Source organism: Bacillus rossius, chromosome 13 (genome assembly GCF_032445375.1).
Source record: "Bacillus rossius redtenbacheri isolate Brsri chromosome 13, Brsri_v3, whole genome shotgun sequence".
Lineage (NCBI taxonomy): Eukaryota > Metazoa > Arthropoda > Insecta > Phasmatodea > Bacillidae > Bacillus > Bacillus rossius.
Window position 1 is genome coordinate 3104845 of NC_086340.1, and position 17251 is coordinate 3122095.

The 17251-nt window shown below is 42.1% G+C and overlaps 1 protein-coding gene across 1 annotated transcript; it reads right to left on the bottom strand.

Moving 5' to 3' along the window:
• Positions 1 to 1349: 1349 nt before the first annotated feature.
• LOC134538106 (uncharacterized) lies at positions 1350 to 16827 on the bottom strand. The gene is made up of 6 exons (XM_063379130.1): positions 16660 to 16827; positions 14714 to 14797; positions 12559 to 12652; positions 10274 to 10377; positions 5077 to 5206; positions 1350 to 1927 (listed from the first exon to the last, which is right to left on the bottom strand). Exons 1-6 carry the CDS (start codon positions 16699 to 16701, stop codon positions 1845 to 1847), a joined length of 537 nt encoding a protein of 178 aa, XP_063235200.1. The 5' UTR covers positions 16702 to 16827; the 3' UTR covers positions 1350 to 1844.
• Between the last annotated feature and the right edge of the window lie 424 nt (positions 16828 to 17251).

Below are 17251 nucleotides of genomic sequence, written 5' to 3' on the forward strand. Positions count from 1 at the left end.
TATAATCAGCAAGACTATTACAGTGTCTTTTGCTACTCAGGGCTAACAAACCGAACAATTATCTGACACTTGTTTACGATAACGTGACAACCGTAGTGCTATTAAAAGTGACTGCATGCGATCTGCAGTTGACTAAATTACAATAAAATAAAGTCATTTACCTTTGAAAATAATGTAAAATAGTATTTTCATTTTCGACATTAAACTGCAATCTACTATATAAAAATAAGTCGGGTTTTCCTTCCTGACGCTATAACTCCAGAACGCACGAACCGATTTCCACGGTTTTGCAGTCGTTGGAAAGGTCTCGGGCTCCGTGAGGTTTATAGCAAAGAAAATTCAGGAAAAATTCAGGACAAACCAACATTTTAAGTAGATGGCGCCGGTGCGTGATACATTGTTTAACAGCTACTCATTGTTCTCTGTTCAGTTAATTTCATGTGACAAACCGGTATTGTGTTTACTGTGAAATTGTGAAAAAAAAAAAGAAAAAAAAAAGTTATTCGTTTCCTAACATTTCAATTGGAAACCATCAAATCAACTACTCATTGTTCTCTGCTCAGTTAATTTCATGTGACAAACCGGTATTGTGTTTACTGTGAAATTGTGAAAAAAAAGAAGAAAAAAATAAGTTATTCGTTTCCTAACATTTCAATTGGAAACCATCAAATCAACTACTCATTGTTCTCTGCTCAGTTAATTTCATGTGACAAACCGGTATTGTGTTTACTGTGAAATTGTGAAAAAAAAGTAAAAAAAAACATATAACGTATATTGTGCAAATTTTTATTCAATTTCAACAGCAGGCATTTGTCTTTAAGGTCGTAAGTTGAACTGTGTAAATTATGTGGATCGTGCATTTGAGGTAAAATTCACCACTCTGTCCATAGTCCAAAATGCCTAGAGGACGACGTGCCAACATCGGCCGCCGCACAAGACATGCAAGCCAGCAACAAGTGTATTCACAGAACTTAAGCGAAGATACAAAATGTCCAGCGTAGAAATACTTACCGCCATATCCATATCTCACAAAAAGTACATTTGGGCAGGACAATGTCTGTCGGCTCCGCTAGAAAGATATAGAGATAGAGATATAAATAGAAAGATAGAGAGAGTTATAGAGATATACATAGAGAGATAGAGAATTAGAGAGATAAAGAGAGATGCTTAGTATACGTTAAAAAAATTACAAAAAAAAATTTATTGAGGCATTGCAACGCATGCCGGGCATTATCTAGTCATACATAATAATATGAAGATTTGAAATTATTTAAAGTGAATCTCGTTCACAACCTTACTAAAGCTTTATTTTTTCCTTCTTCTGGTCAACTGAAAAAGCGATATGCCCCACAAGGTTATAAAGACAGTACGTGAGATTGTCTGAAAGCTAAATATGTAAGTATGAAGATGGTGTGTGATGGTCAGTAACTATTTACTAAACGTTTATTTTAATCACGAGAGATATGGTATTCAAACTATAACTAATTCTATATTTAATTGCGACAAGCACAAACAACTTGATGTTTATTCATTTAATAGTAAAAATAAATCCACATACGCTGGCGTTCATGCTTTCGTTTACTAATATTTTACATTCAAACAAGTCAGAAACATATTTTTATAATAACTTTTTTTCTTTTGAGGTTTCACGCTTTACTGAAACAGAATTTTTTTTTTTCCTTGTCCTCTGGATGATAGGTATTATGACGAGAGATGTGCCCACGAATGTTTATGAAACGGTACTGTACGACGACGAGAGACGCAGGCTGCGGTGATTCTGGGAGTTGCCGCTGCCAGCGAGGAGCGCTAGCGTCGCGACGGTACGCCAAGTAGTCGCCCCCCCTTCACTGCGCGCTGCAGTAGTCCTTGAAGGTGAGCATGGACTGGTACACGCACAGCACTTGCACCCAGTTGTGGAAGAGGCACACTGCAACCAGGCGGGACACACAGTTCTCACGACACACTCAAAGTAGGTGTGCACTGCTGAGTACATACATCCACTTTTGACATTCACGAAGAACATGGTCGTCTGTCTGTATGGGAAGTTGCCGTGACGACACAAAATCCTAAATTTTTAAATTGTAAAACAGTATAGGCTTAGTAGCAATTTCTTCCCACGGCATCTTTTGGAAATTCGTCTTCATCGTAAAGACATGTGAAATAGTCGATGTCTGATCCAGAAGTTGTCTCCCTCCTGAGGGTCCTGAGGGGTTTAAACGGGGGAATGAGGTCATGGGAAGGAAGGGAGTGATGCTTGTAGAGGATGAGGTGATGTACTTCTGGGTGGAAGGAATGGTGCCGTTATTGTAGACGGCCGAGCGTGAACTCGCGACAGAACACGAGCCTCTGGAAGGGTCATGAAGTGGACACAGGAGGGACAAACACTCCCCGACTATCTTCCTTCGGGACGCAATGACACACACAGTATGAACAAATTCAAAATTACGAAGTTAATATGATAGGCGATGTAGGGTCGTTACCACAACGCCGAACGTACAATAACGCCGAATGCCAAATTGACCGCAACGTCGACAGCTAGAAAACTGCTGTGTACCACAACGCCGAAATACAGTAACGCCGAAAAATGTTGCTGCGGTGAGGGGGGGGGGGGGGGCACAGAAGCAAAATGAAAAACAACTGAATGAATTTGTGTGCTAACCTTACCTAACCTAACCTTTGTGGCAGTCCTGCAATGACATTTTTCGGCGTTAACGTATTTCGGCGTTGTGGTATTTAGGCGTTGTGGTGCGTCCCCGGCGATGTACTGTGAAAGTCTGACCCGAGAAGCACCCGCGCGGGGTCATCACATCGTGACGTCATGTGTTGATTCGCTCGAGACGTGAACAGGCAAGGGGACTGTGCCAATTTATCGACGCTAGCACGTTTATGATACTGACGATTGACCGCAGGCCGATGAAAGATATATTACTGAGATGAGTGAATATACTGCTGGCACCAAACAATGCAAAATGTGGAGCTGACTCGAGATTCGACTGGAATGAATTTATAAGAGCGTTGCGGTGCCGTGAAGCGTCTTACATCTGAGAGCTCTTGGTCGAGACTCAGTCCTTCACGTGTCCTCGTGTCATGTGGCCACGTGTATGATCCCTCCAGAGACGCGTGTTCTACCGTGAGTTCACATGACTGACCGGCACCAATCATCCCACCCAGAAGGACAGCACCTCATACACCCCCATGTCAACACCCGGGAGGCGACAAAGGAGTCCCTGGTCGGCACTGCCACCTCCCTGGCTCCCAGTGTGACCGGAAGAGCGACTTTATGGCCCGTGTGCGACGATTGCATTCTGGGTCTCCAGTGCCAGAGAAACGCAAAAATTTCCTAACTACATGCACATTGGAGGAGCTTTCGTGCAAAACTCGACATGTCCATCACCAGTAAAAATGTTTATTTCACACGTTTCGAGACCCTTTTTCCGAGGCGAAGAACAGTACCATCTCACGACGATAAAAAACCCAACATATCCAAGTCGTTTACAAATATGAAGTATGGGGGTTTTGTGCAAAAAAAGGGTCTCAAAACATGCGAAACATGCATTTTTTTTTTTACTGGTGATGGACATGTCGAGTTTTTGCACGAAAGCTCCTCATTAATAGGGACATTTACTTTTCGCGAAATGATTCCGAGACTAGCTAAGAGTTAAAAAAAATGTAGCATCGTCTGTGTTTCGTGATTGGGTGAGTTTCTTTCAGGTACATGTCTACTGTCAGTACAACCAATCACAGTAATTCAATACGGAAACAAGCGCGTCCTGAGTGGCTCGGTCTAATAAAGGCAACGACTTCTCTCGCAGACGGCCGCCAATCACAAGGGAGATACCGCTGGTGCTGGTATAACTTGTTGCAGTCTAATAGGCGTTCAGAATTTTTTTCGCGAAAAATGCCTGCCCCTACTCATTAATTAACACTGGTTGTGATATAAATTTCATTTGTGGAAAAATTACACAATCTGGTAATTAACTGATTTACGTTTTATAATTCTTGGTGCTGGCCGAAGGACATTGCACTTATACAGTTGGTTTGAGTACGTGACACTGTGTTGGGGACCGGGGCGGGTGTGGAGGGGAGCTAAGCCTCATAAGGCTCTGTACAGACGAGCTGTCGCCCTTGTAGCTTACGAACCGGGGAAGCCTTCTTTTCACAGACGAGAGAGCCAAAACCCGAAGTTCCCCGAAGTTCATGCTCGCTTTTTTTTCCGTATCTTTAATGTACGTAGCTATCCTAACAAATCAACCGTACACTATGTTTTAAAGTATTTATAATGTAGCTAACCTAACCTAATTGACTATTAGTATCCTTTTATCAACACATTTACAATGAACAAAAATAAATAGTGCGTGGAGTCCCACCGCGCGGAAGAAGTGAAACTTCGTAATGTGGAAATGAAAATAGGAAGGGGTAGAACTTGATTTTTAGTGAAATCATATTGTATCAAATCAAACTGAAAATAAATCATGAAATCATTCAACGATAAAAGCTGTTTATTTTATCAAGCGGACGGGTTCGCCCCAAGGAGAAAATTGACGCGGCGAGACCTCGTGGACATGGAGAAATGACACACACACTCACTATTTATTATGTGTCTATGAAACACCGCAATCACTCTCGCTCTGTCTCTTTCTATTCCCCCCTCCCCGGGAGCGTTAAACGTTTAACGCAACCTTGTTGGAAGTCGCATTATAAGTTTCACTTCAAAAAAACCGAAGATGCACGGTCGGTAGATATCCGTGAATTTCGCGGATTCAATGACCTCCAGGATAGACTCCAATATCCTCTACACACTCGGGCAGATGCCAACTGTTCATTGGCTGTTGACTTGTGAGTCGTCTCGACTTGGTGGCCTGTGATTCGACACTTCTATGAGTGAGGGTCTCTAATTGGCCCTCAGTCCTCCAGATTACGGTGGACCAATGGCAGAAGCAGCACTAAGGTATAATTATTTGAATTTTAGCATAACACGAAATGAATCCGCGAAATCCACGGGTCTCTAACGATCGGGCGTCTGGCGCTCTCGTCTGTGAAAGGAACGGACAGGCCGACCCCTGGCACTGCACTGACCTGCGCGGAACACCCTGAGGCGAGACATGTGCACCCCCTGCACGCACAGGTTCACCGCGAACAGCGCGCAGTGCAGGCCCAGCGTGGCCGACTGGAACACGAGGTAGGGCACCAGCGGCCAGGCCTCGCCCTGAAACACGCCACACGCGCCTCCGTACACACAACACAACACACCAGCTGCTGCGTCCGTCCGCAATACGACACCAATATCATGTCATATCACGGAATAAAGAGTCACAGAATAACATGTCATACAATTTTTGACGTGATAAAGTCTTATAAATCGATGAACGCCGGCTTTTATTTATTAATTTATTTACTTTTATTTTATTTTTTAGTTTTCTTCAACAGAAAAAGGTCTTAGCAATGGGGTATGTCCAAAAACTTACATCAAGCCAAAACCCGAAATTCCAATGAAGTTCGTGCTTTTTTTTCCGTATCTTTAATGTAGCTATCCTAACCAAATCAACCGTTCACAATGTTTTATAGTATTTATAATGTAGCTAACCTAACCTAATTGACTATTAGTATCCTTTTATCAACACCGCCATATTATTTACATTGAACCAAAAAAAAACCGAAGATGCACGATCGGTAGGGACCGGAAAAATTCCCGGGTTCAATGACCTGCAGGATGAACTTCATAGTTCTACGTACACTCGGTCAAATGCCACCCACTCATCGGCTGCTGTCTTGTGAGACGTTCCAGCGTAGCAGCCTGTGATTCGTATAAAGCTTTGGTCGGGTGTTTCTCATTGGCCCAGAGTCATCCAGGTGAGTTGACAACCAATAGCAGAGGCAGCACTGAGATATAACGATTTGTATTTTAGCCTATCGCGAGATGAATTCGCGAATTTTTCCGGTCTCTAACGATCGGGAGTTTGGCTCTCTGGTCTGTTGAAAGAAGGCTACCCTGCACCGCGGGCCGGCGTGGCTCGGGGGTCGCGGAAGACAAAGACCGCCGCGAGCTGACGGGGCTTGTCGGGTCCGGCCAGCGATCAAGGTCGGCGGGGATCGAAGCCTGTCACGTGACAGGAGCGACGCATTGTCCGCGCGTCTCCCAGCTGCGGACCGGCGCCATAGCGGGTGACGTCACCACGTGACGGCTGATCCCCGGGATGACACCTTTGTTATTACTAGAGACCGGAAAAATTTGCGATAGGCTAAAATACAAATCGTTAATACCTCAGTGCTGCCTCTGCTGTTGGCTCACAACTCACCTGGATTACTCTGGGCCAATGAGAAACTTACACCCAACCAAAGCTTTATCGAATCACAGGCTACTACGCTGGAACGTCTCACAAGACAGCAGCCAATGAGTGGGTGGCATTTGACGTAGTGTACGTAGAACTGTGGAGTTCAACCTACAGGTCACTGAACCCGCGAATTTTTTCCGGTCCCTAGTTATTATTCATTTTGTGCAAGGGGTCGTTTAGTTCCAAATAATAGTTTTGGTGATAGAATTATTTCTTTCTTTGAAGTTTTAAGAATGTTTGTACTTTCGGTTTTTTGTTTACAAGAACAATTATTTTTTATATATTATTAAAACTAGAATTATTATGTTTTATTATTCCTTTATTTGTATTTTTTTTTAGTTATAATATTTTTTTATTACTTTAATTGAGATTGGAAATATTGAAACTGGCTAGAGCCACGATTATTTCCGAGCAGGCTCTACTTACCTATGCGTGATCAATCCCACTTATTTAGTGTGATGATTGGTCGATAGCAAGATCGCTTTCTTTGGCAGGTTACGCATGCCTAGGTACGAAATTGTTCTCCTTGTTTTATGACTGGCGCGGTGCTCAGAAGGGGACGCACCACGATGCCGAACGTACAATAACGCCTAAAACCATAACGTCGAATGCCAAATTGACTACAACGCCGACAACTAGAAAACTAATGTGTACAACAACGCCTTAAATACAGTAACGTCAAAATACCACAACGCCGAACGTACAATAACGCCGAAAACCATAACGCCGAATGCCAAATTGACTACAACGCCGACAGATAGAAAACTGCTGTGTACCACAACGCCGAAATGCATTAACGCCGAAAAATGTCATTGCAGAACTGCCACAAAGGTTAGGTTAGGTTAGGCTAGCCTAGGTTAGGTTAGGTACACAAATTCATTCCGTTGTTTTTCATTTTGCTCCTGTGGCCCCCCCTCCCCGCAGCAACATTTTTCGGCGTTGTGGTACACAGCAGTTTTCTAGCTGTTAGCGTTGCGGTCAATTTGGCATTCGGCGTTATTGTACGTTCGGCATTGTGGTATTTCGGCGTCATGGTATTTCGGCGTTGTGGTATTTCGGCGTTGTGGTATTTCGGCGTTGTGGTGAATACCCGTGCTCAGATCATCAACGTGCAGCGATGAATACCTGCTTCAAGTGTGTGCTCTGCTACCCAATGAATCCGCGAAATAATACGGGACTCTGCTATGGCCCATCTACGAAAAAAAAAAAAAAAAATTAGAACTTCGAATGAGATGTCCATTAAAGTCCCTGTCCAGGCGGGCTTTACGGTGGCATGGTTGTTATTAGCCGTAGCGGGCGTTTCAAAGTATCCTTTTTTTTTTCTCGCGTCGCCAAGATTCTGTCGTGTCATCCCCGTACGAAACATGAAAACGTTCAGCGAATTTCGTCAAAAAAAAAAAAACCTTACCCGCGCAATCATTGCCGTACGACAACTCACAGCTGAATTCGTCTCGGAATATCCCTGGTCGAGATACCGGCGACACAGGGCCGGATTTAGAGGCCTCGGGGCAACAGAGGAGCGGAGGCCCCCTGGCCCCAAATTATTTTACAAATAAAATGAACAATTTTTTTTCAGTCGAGTTTTCCAATAAATAATTTATTGTGAAATCAAGTAGATTCTCTTAGTACACGTAAATATAATCGGATACAAGAATTATATGAAATTTAATTTTAGTGTTAATGAATATTTCTGTTAATATTTAACAATAATATAATCATGTATGTACAAAGTACTGTAGGTAAAGGGAAAACAGCGGAAAAAGAATATCAAAGGAAAATATGTTTACTAGTGTTTACTTGTCGGAATTTGAAAGATTTTTTTCTTCCGAAGTCTCTATTTTGGGGGCCCTCCGTTTGTGGAGGCCCCGGGGCTTTCGCCCCGGTTGCCCTCCCCTAAATCTGGCCCTGAGGCGACACGTCGTGTTGTCGGCAAGCGCAGCTCCAGAAAAGGGGGGGGGGGGACATTGGGGGCGACAGCCTCTCCCGAGACCAATTCTATTGATTAGTGTATATCTATGTTTACTTAAATATTTAATTTCATATGTTAAAGTTTTATCTCATCAAAAGTTGCATGGAGCTACTAAGGCTCTGTATTTGAAACCTGTAATTTGTAAATAATAATATTCCAAGGCCAATATCTGACCACTTTCATTTTTTTTTGCAACTGCGACCTTTCTTTTGTGCGATGGCCCCTCCCGAAAAGTCATCCTGAAGCCGCCATTGGTTGTATGTCCTGAGCGGCGGCTCGTCAGCAGAGCTCCCGTTCTGTCGCAACTCAGCCCTCCACAGACCCGGGGGGTGGTGGGGAGCAGGGGGAAGTGTGTCAGTGGGCGCCGCGCCGACCTTGCGTGGTCAGCTCGGCGGGTAACACGAGAGCTGTCACGCTGCCACTGGACAGTGTCGTTTGTGCTTTTACAAGGAAACTCACTCACTTGCCAAACATGTCACTTGTAAAGCTACAGTTCCCGAAACGTCGCTTGTTTCCGTTTTGGAAAACTATTGTGTTTGTTTCGTCTTTTTTTCGTTTTGTCGTGTTTTTGTCTCGTTTCAACTGTTGTACTGAATTTTTTTTGGGGTTCAATATTTTTGTGCTGTCATCATTTGTGGTTTTTTTTCGTTCTATTAGTCCATTTTTCTTTGTTTGTAGACCATATTCCTGTTATGGAATATTATGTGGTGTTTATATCCTGTTGACAACAATTTTTTGCTTAATTTGTGTTTTTGTCTTTTGGGTTTGTTTGTAGTTTTCTTCTACAGACATACATGTGCTTAGCAATGGCGTATGTCCAAAAGCTTACATCAAGTGTAAAACTACAAGGCGTAGCTTCGAACCAAAATTATATGGTGTCCCTAGAATAATGTCCCATTTTAAATTGTATATCATAACAGTTTAATTAAGACTATTTATAACAAATCACACATCAAATTTAAAGTAAACTAACCTAGAATTTTTTTAGATGATTCAATATGTGCACCTTCAGTTATACGGCACGCGTCCAATATAAAATCCAATTCTTCTCACACTTTGGTTAACAAGTCCGGAGTAATGGAAGCAATAGCCTCTTCAACTCTGTGTCTCAACTCTGGTAAACCATTAGGTAGCGGCGGAACGTAGACACGATCTTTCATAAAAACCCCCAAAGGAGAAAGGAAAAATCTAATAGCGTTATGTCGGGTGATCGTGGAGGCCAGCGAAAAAGAGCTCTGTCGTCTCGACCATTACGACCAATCCAACGGTCAGGGACTTCGACGTTCAACCACTCTCGCACAAAGAGATTCCAATAGTTAGGGCCTCCATCCTGTTGCCAAATAAAGTTTACAGTTTCACCCTCCACTAATTGGGGAAAGAGCCATTATTTCGCCCGAAAACAACAAAGCAGTACTCGTGCATGCGCTTATGTAAAACCGTTAGAGTTACTCTTTTTATTGTGAGCTTGAACCAACACTCTACAACGCTTACAGTTGACACTATTAAATATTTTAACTGGGATATTCTTTAATGTACCTACATACTGATCAACTGATAATTATTTTTCTTGTGAATGTCGGTGGGCATCTGGGTTTTACGTCGTCTGCTCTCGGCCACCATCTTGTTGTAGATTTATTTAGTAAAAACTTTGTTTGATTATTTATAAAAGAATCATTTAAGTGTGTTGTTTTGGAACCGACGGAAGCTGTTTCATATATATAGGTTGAGAAGCACAGATATTAGCCACTAGGCTTAGCTGTCAAATCACATAATATGCAAATAAGCCAAATATGAATTCAAACCATGCTATAAGTCATTAATTCCTTGCGAAAAATGGGTTTGTCGCGTTTGTGCTTTACAATGAGATGCTATTGCTGCGCCCTGTTGGGACTACCGGTAACTACGCATCGCTCTTGTAGTTTTACAAGCCGTCCGCAGGTGGCAGTGAGTGCTCCGTGGCTACTGCTGGTACCTTGAACAGGCCGAACAGGAGGGCGTAGTAGATGGGCGCGGATATGCAGGCTGCCAGCATCGCCAGCACCCGCTCCGAGCGCTCGTCCAGGCTCAGCCACACTCCTGCGCACACCACCACCACCACTCCACCACCAGCATCACTCCACAGCCAGCACCACCACTCCAACACATGCACCACCACGTTCACCACCACTCCACCACGATCACTATAACTCCACCACGATCACCACCACGATCACCACCACGATTACCACCACTCCACCACGATCACCACCACGATTACCACCACTCCACCACGATTACCACCACTCCACCACGATTACCACCACTCCACCACGATCACCACCACTCCACCACGATCACCACCACTCCATCACGATCACCACCACTCCACCACGATCACCACCACTCCACCACGATCACCACCACTCCACCACGATCACCACCACTCCATCACGATCACCACCACGATTACCACCACTCCACCACGATCACCACCACGATTACCACCACTCCACCACGATCACCACCACGATTACCACCACTCCACCACGATTACCACCACTCCACCACGATTACCACCACTCCACCACGATTACCACCACTCCACCACGATCACCACCACTCCACCACGATCACCACCACTCCATCACGATCACCACCACTCCACCACGATCACCACCACTCCACCACGATCACCACCACTCCACCACGATCACCACCACTCCACCACGATCACCACCACTCCATCACGATCACCACCACTCCACCACGATCACCACCACTCCATCACGATCACCACCACTCCACCACGATCACCACCACTCCACCACGATCACCACCACGATCACCACCACTCCACCACGATCACCACCACTCCACCACGATCTCCACCACGATCACCACCACTCCACCACGATCACCACCACTCCAACACATGCACCACCACGATCACCACCACTCCATCACGAGCACTACCCACGAACAAGGCCGCGACGCTGAGCTGCCTGGCGGCCCCGCACGGTCACTGACGTCACTCGCGCATACCGTTTTGGATTATAGCGGCCCGTCCTCACCTCACCTCACCTCCCTGCCCCCGCGCCTTCCTTCCTCGGTGCTGTCGTGCATCCCTTGGCGGTCTGGGGATCCCGCGGGCTTACAGAGACCGCCGCGCACGGAGTGGCGTGAATAAGCGCCGCTGTTCTGGACGCTTCGAACCCACGTGGTTTGCCAGGCAATTAAAAAAATAACACCTAGAGTAGAGCTTGTGTTAGCTACTTCTGTGAAAGGTCGTTGCTTCAAGTGTTTTAAAAATATATTAAAATTTAACTTACATTTAGTTTTTTTTATATTGCTACTTACAGGTGTTTTAAGGTGGTAAAACTGAGGGTGCCTTTTCCCTAAATTCTTCTTTAAAAAATCAGTACGAGAAATTATAATAAGACAAATTCAAAATTATTAAAGCAAGTGTTTAAAATGATAAAATGCCACCTGCAAATATTTATTTTAAAATTTCTAAATTTTAGGAGTAGGTTAACAATTAAGGTTAATTTTATTAGTTTCTGGCTCAATTTGAAAAAGAAGTCAAAGGGTAGATATTGAAGATCTCCAGTATAAATTACAATATAGTTTTGTATGAACCAACAATAGCATATCTAAATCTGGTAAAATAGGAGCTATATAGGTAGGAAGGAAGGTTTTTTTGTTGTGTGATTTTTTTTTAAATATCTGAACTAAAATGTGGAACAAGTAAGGAACGCACTGCCACTGGCGGCCAGTATGACGTCATCACATGGACGTCACAACCGGGGGGACGGGGTGTACACGTCCCCCCCCCCCCCCCCAAATAATAAAAGTCTTCAATTTCGTCCTCTCCAATAATATATTTAGTTTCGTAGTTAAATTGAAAAATATGATTTCTGTGATATAACCCATATGTTGCGCATGGTGCATTTAGTCCAACCGTGGTAATGTGAGCACTGTGTTTTTACATATTTGTTCTCTGAAAATATTTTTTTATAAAAAAATAAATTATATATTGCAACCAACTATAATTAGAATATTTAGGAAAGAAGAATGCCTAAAAACCACCTTTTTTCACCTTCAAACCCCAAATTTTCCCGGGGGAGGACCCCCGGGCCCCCCACTTTTTTTTTTTTTTTTTTTTTTCCCCAAGCGATGGATATTCCTCAACAACTAAATCAATTGCAGTACCCCCCCAAAAAAATATATCCTTGCGACGCCCATGCGACATCCTGCCGGCCGGCGGGAGCAAGGACTCACCAATCCTGATCCTGTAGCAGGTCTTGGACAGGACCTGCTCTGTGAGGGAGGGCCCGCCAATCAGCAGCCTCGAGAAGTCCAGGACGTTGAAAACCTGCGGGGAACAGAGGCCAGACCGGTCCTCGCCACACGGCATCTCGTTCCCAGTGCGCAGCGTGCATTCATTCACTGGCTGCATCCGAATACTGGTCAATGGATCCCTTAGCTAAGGGATCCACTAAAAGTGCATCGTAGTGGACGCGGCCATCTTTGTGTTGAATCAGAATTATCACAAGGGATGCCGATGTATCCCTTCACGCATCCACTAATTCGAGATTTCTAGGGATGCGACACTCGCATCCACTAACGCGTCCCTACATCCATTAGCTTCTGAATCGGGTTTTATTTTTTTTTTTGTGTATAATATTACTTCAGATTTTCAGCATAAGATTTGTTTAAAACATTATAAACAGAAGTGATAACTTAAACAGAGACAAATGAAGACGTTAATAAATATAATCAAAATACGAATTTAAACTTAAAGGATAATTCAAAACTCATAAGTATTTTTAAAGTTTACAATTTATAAAATGTATTTTATTTGGATCGCTAACATGTATAACATACACGTTACATTATTTTTTTAATTGGAAGGTATTTATTATTTACGTTTTGCTGAATATTCGTAGATATCCCTACACAAAATGGCTGCGTGAACATTAATACGACTGACAGTCAACAGGTGGTGCTAGCAGTAAAAGTATTCGGATACTGTCCATCCATTAGAAATGCGTCCTTTACATTGTGGCTGCATTTGCTAAGGGATGTAGGGATGTGTGTGCTAAGGACGCATCCCGATACAGCCACTGTCTCTCTCTCCACTAGCGCTGTGTTGCCAAATGTACGTCACAGAGAACCAACATTTTGGGCAGCTTTCTTTTCACAGACGAGAGAGCCAAAACCCGAAGTTCATGTTTTTTTTCCGTATCTTTAATGTAGCTATCCTATCCTAACCAAATCAACCGTCCACAATGTTTTAAAGTATTTATAATGTAGCTGACCTAACCTAATTGACCATTAGTATCATTTTATCAACACCGCCATATTCATTTACAATGAACAAAAAAAACAAAACGAAAATGCACGATCGGGCGTTTGGCTCTCTCGTCTGTGAAAAGAAGGCTGCCCCAAAATTTTAGACACAGCTTTGTATTGTAATGAAATATGTTTAATGAATCAGGGTAAATATATTTTGTAAGGTAAAATTTAAATTTATAATTATGAAAATATTTTTATCTTGTGTAATTGCATGTACTTTCGTATAATGCCTTGTTATTAATAGTTACTGACTGTTACAAATAGTTTTTCCTGTGAAATAATAATTGTTGTTTAGCATTTAATTTTTTTTTAGCAGAGTTACTACTGTTAGTAGACACTATTTTATGATCTTACAAAAAAAAAAGAAGAAATGGTATGAATAAAAATTATTTTAAAATTATGATTAACAATGGTGTACAAAATAGGAGTTTGAAACTCAGCAACCCTGGTAGTATGAATGTACTCTGAACTGCAATCTAAGAGCGTGAGACAGACACCGCGAGAATAACTGTTTAGTATTATACAAGTGTACAGTGTTAGATTTCCCTCAAACAGTCGGAGAGTTCATAGTGCCGAATACTGGTGACCTAGCCACGTGTTTCGTTCTAAAAGCAACTATAACATGCAAGTGGAAAATAAAAGTGTGCTAACAAATTTTTAATGGTTTAGTTGAACTCCGGGATTATTTTAATAAGTTCGCGCGTTCAAAGTAAATTATTTCGGTAAATTTAATTTTGATACGTCTGTTTTTGGGGGTCTGGTGGGGGGGGGGGGGGGATTATGTGGGATGCTTTCCCTTAAAAAGTAAAGTAGCATTGGTCTGGCGTTCACCAGAAAATTTTTCAAAAGATGTTGCTTTAATACGCATTTTTTTGGTTATTTGATGACCAAGTGCTTTTTGTGAAATCGTGAAATTGTTAAATATGTTCGAAAAAAAACTGTGCTGAAAATTGCTGGTCAGATGTCACGGGATAATCATTTGGTAGGTGATGTGTAGATGTGGAGCCAGCCTGACATCTGGAGATAAAATACGTCATAGAGATAAATACGTCATAGAGATGTCGCACTTGGCACTCACCATTCCCAGGAAGCCGAGCACGGCGGAGTAATGCCAGCTGAAGTTCACATCCCGGCACATGCACGACAAGATGGCGTCATTCTTCTGCGGACAACACGAGCACCACTCACGTCAATTCAACTATGTCCGGCCCGTGTCAGACACTTGAGACATTGTTCTGTATGAACAGCTCTATTTAATTAAAAAGGTCTAAAATATCTCGACACTAAAACATAATAATAAAACTTTTTTTGAATGATTAGTTTCCAGAAACCAATTTTTAAAAAAAATAACACTTTGACTGCATTTTCGAAAAGAAAACGAAATGAATTACGAAATTGAATCTTTCCAACAGAAAAGTCAATGCTTCCTGAATACTGCGTTACATAATTATTAATGATCTGAGGTGAACTTAACTACATTGACGGATGAAAATTCTCCTAACAAAGTAGTAGTACTATTTAAAAAAAAATTTGTCACCAATAAAATGTTACATAAATTGATAGAATATAAAATTTTAATTGCCTCATGAACATCATTGGGATGTTTCAATCCTGTTTTTCACCTACTTTCTTGTTTTGGGTGATACATTTACAGGAATAGCTCTCAAAGAAAATGAACTAAATTGGCATATGCGACCAAGACTCAGCTAAAAGAATTTAGCAAATAATTATGAAGAAAAAAAAATTTATTGATATTTTTGTTTGAAATTCGTGTAAATTACATTGTAGCAAAAATCTTTAAGTACTTAGTTCAATGTCCCAAATAAGTGTGCCAAACGCTTCTGCCACAGACGTAGCTGCAGATTTTCTCCGGGAAAGAATGGGGCGGTTTGCAGTATCAGCCGCCCGAATGTCTGCGCCCACCTTACCAGGTTTACGTCCTCAGTTCAGTGCACGGAAGTCGAAGCGCCTGATCGCTGCCATGGATGATCAATCCCCACTCGGACCACGCTCGGCTCAGGCGGAACGTGACAATTTTTCGTGCATGCAACCGGCGTTCATCGATTTATAAGACGTTATCACGACAAAGAAAAAAATGTTAGAGGACAGATGAACTGATTTATTTATATTGAAATACATATGTGTAAACAGCCAGATATTAAAAACTGGTAATTTTTTTTGTGTACCATACAACTTGCGATGTATTGAAAATGAAATGACTGTAAATAAATTGATTTATTTGCCAATTAATTTGGCTCAAAATTATTTGGAATAGTGGAAATAATATGTGGTGGCGATGTAAGATGTCGTCAGGAAAGGTTTTGGTTTTTGTTAGTTTGGGGGGGGGGGGGGGGAAGAGGAGCCAAGATGAGTTCTTGCCCTGGGTGGTAACTAGTGTAGTTAAGTCCCTGGCCTCATCCACTACAGGGCTCACGCCCATCCTTTCCAGTGCTTCATTCCCCCCCCCCCCCCGCAGGTCTCCCTGGAGACGACAATGAACTAAAAAATTGGTTGTCTGTAAAGTCGGTTTACGGAGTGACAACGTCATAACAAAACATTGATGACATGATTGCATACTTTTATGAATAAAATTGAATCATTTTTATTGAATTATCACTATTTTGTACGGATACAAAGAAGGAGTGAAATGTAATCTGCAATTTAATTGAAACATTTACTTTTATTTGCACTCATTAATTCAAATATGTTTACTACTTTAACGAAGAGATTATTTTAACTATAGCGTTTATACATGTTTGCTATTTAACTTATTCCAATCTGTGTTATTCTGTTAAGGATAGGATGATGATAGGAACAGTAGGAAACATAATGGGAGTGTTTCAAGTTTAATGTGCCTCCAAAAAGTCAAATCGATGGTTGTTCCAGTCGAGTGGAAGAGAGATAGATGCTGTGCAAGCGTACAATGAGCGTAACGGTACAATGAGTCATCCTTTTTCGTGCATGCAGCCGGCGTTAATCGATGTATTAGACGTTGTCACGTCAATAAATATGTAAGTAACTAACCTTTATGTATCTCGCAATGAGGCGCGCTGTTCCACTGCCCATGACTGCAGCTGAACTAATTTTCTTCAAATAATGATTTATTCACAATTTAGAATTTGCTTTTGTGTTTTGGTTCCAGATGAAAATTTTCTGTCACCATGCAACAGGCAACAGAAACATCGGGCTTCTCTAATAGCATTATTACGCCGAAATGATATGTTTACATTAGGTTCTTTGGACTGACGACTTTGCGACCTCGTATAAACCTCGAAATTCCGTGAGCACCCGAGGGCATGACTGGTTGGAAAGTGGTGGGGTTTTCATCCATGTTTACATTCCTGCTCGCCATAAATATGGCACTGATATAAATAATATAAATGAACCAAATAAATAGCTACAGTTTTGAATATCCTGCTCAAATTGAATTCAGTTTTTTGTGACTTGCAGCATATATAAACGAATTATGACATAAAAAAACAACAAAAACACAAGAAATACACTGATACACATCAATGCGACAAAACACACAGAAAGATAAAGATTGATAAAGTTCATGTTAACCAATTGGTTACTTCGGTTTTCACAAGAATCTTAAACCGAAACTAAAATGGTG

What these genes read in the sequence shown, in the direction of transcription:
- LOC134538106 (XM_063379130.1), bottom strand. Translation starts at nt 16,701, where the DNA reads ATGGGCAGTGGAACAGCGCGCCTCATTGCGAGATACATAAAG. An exon ending in TCATTGCGAGATACATAAAG is followed by an intron (nt 14,798 to 16,659) that starts GTTAGTTACTTA and finishes TGTTGTCCGCAG; the next exon opens with AAGAATGACGCCATCTTGTC. An exon ending in CTGCTACAGGATCAGGATTG is followed by an intron (nt 10,378 to 12,558) that starts GTGAGTCCTTGC and finishes TGGTGTGCGCAG; the next exon opens with GAGTGTGGCTGAGCCTGGAC.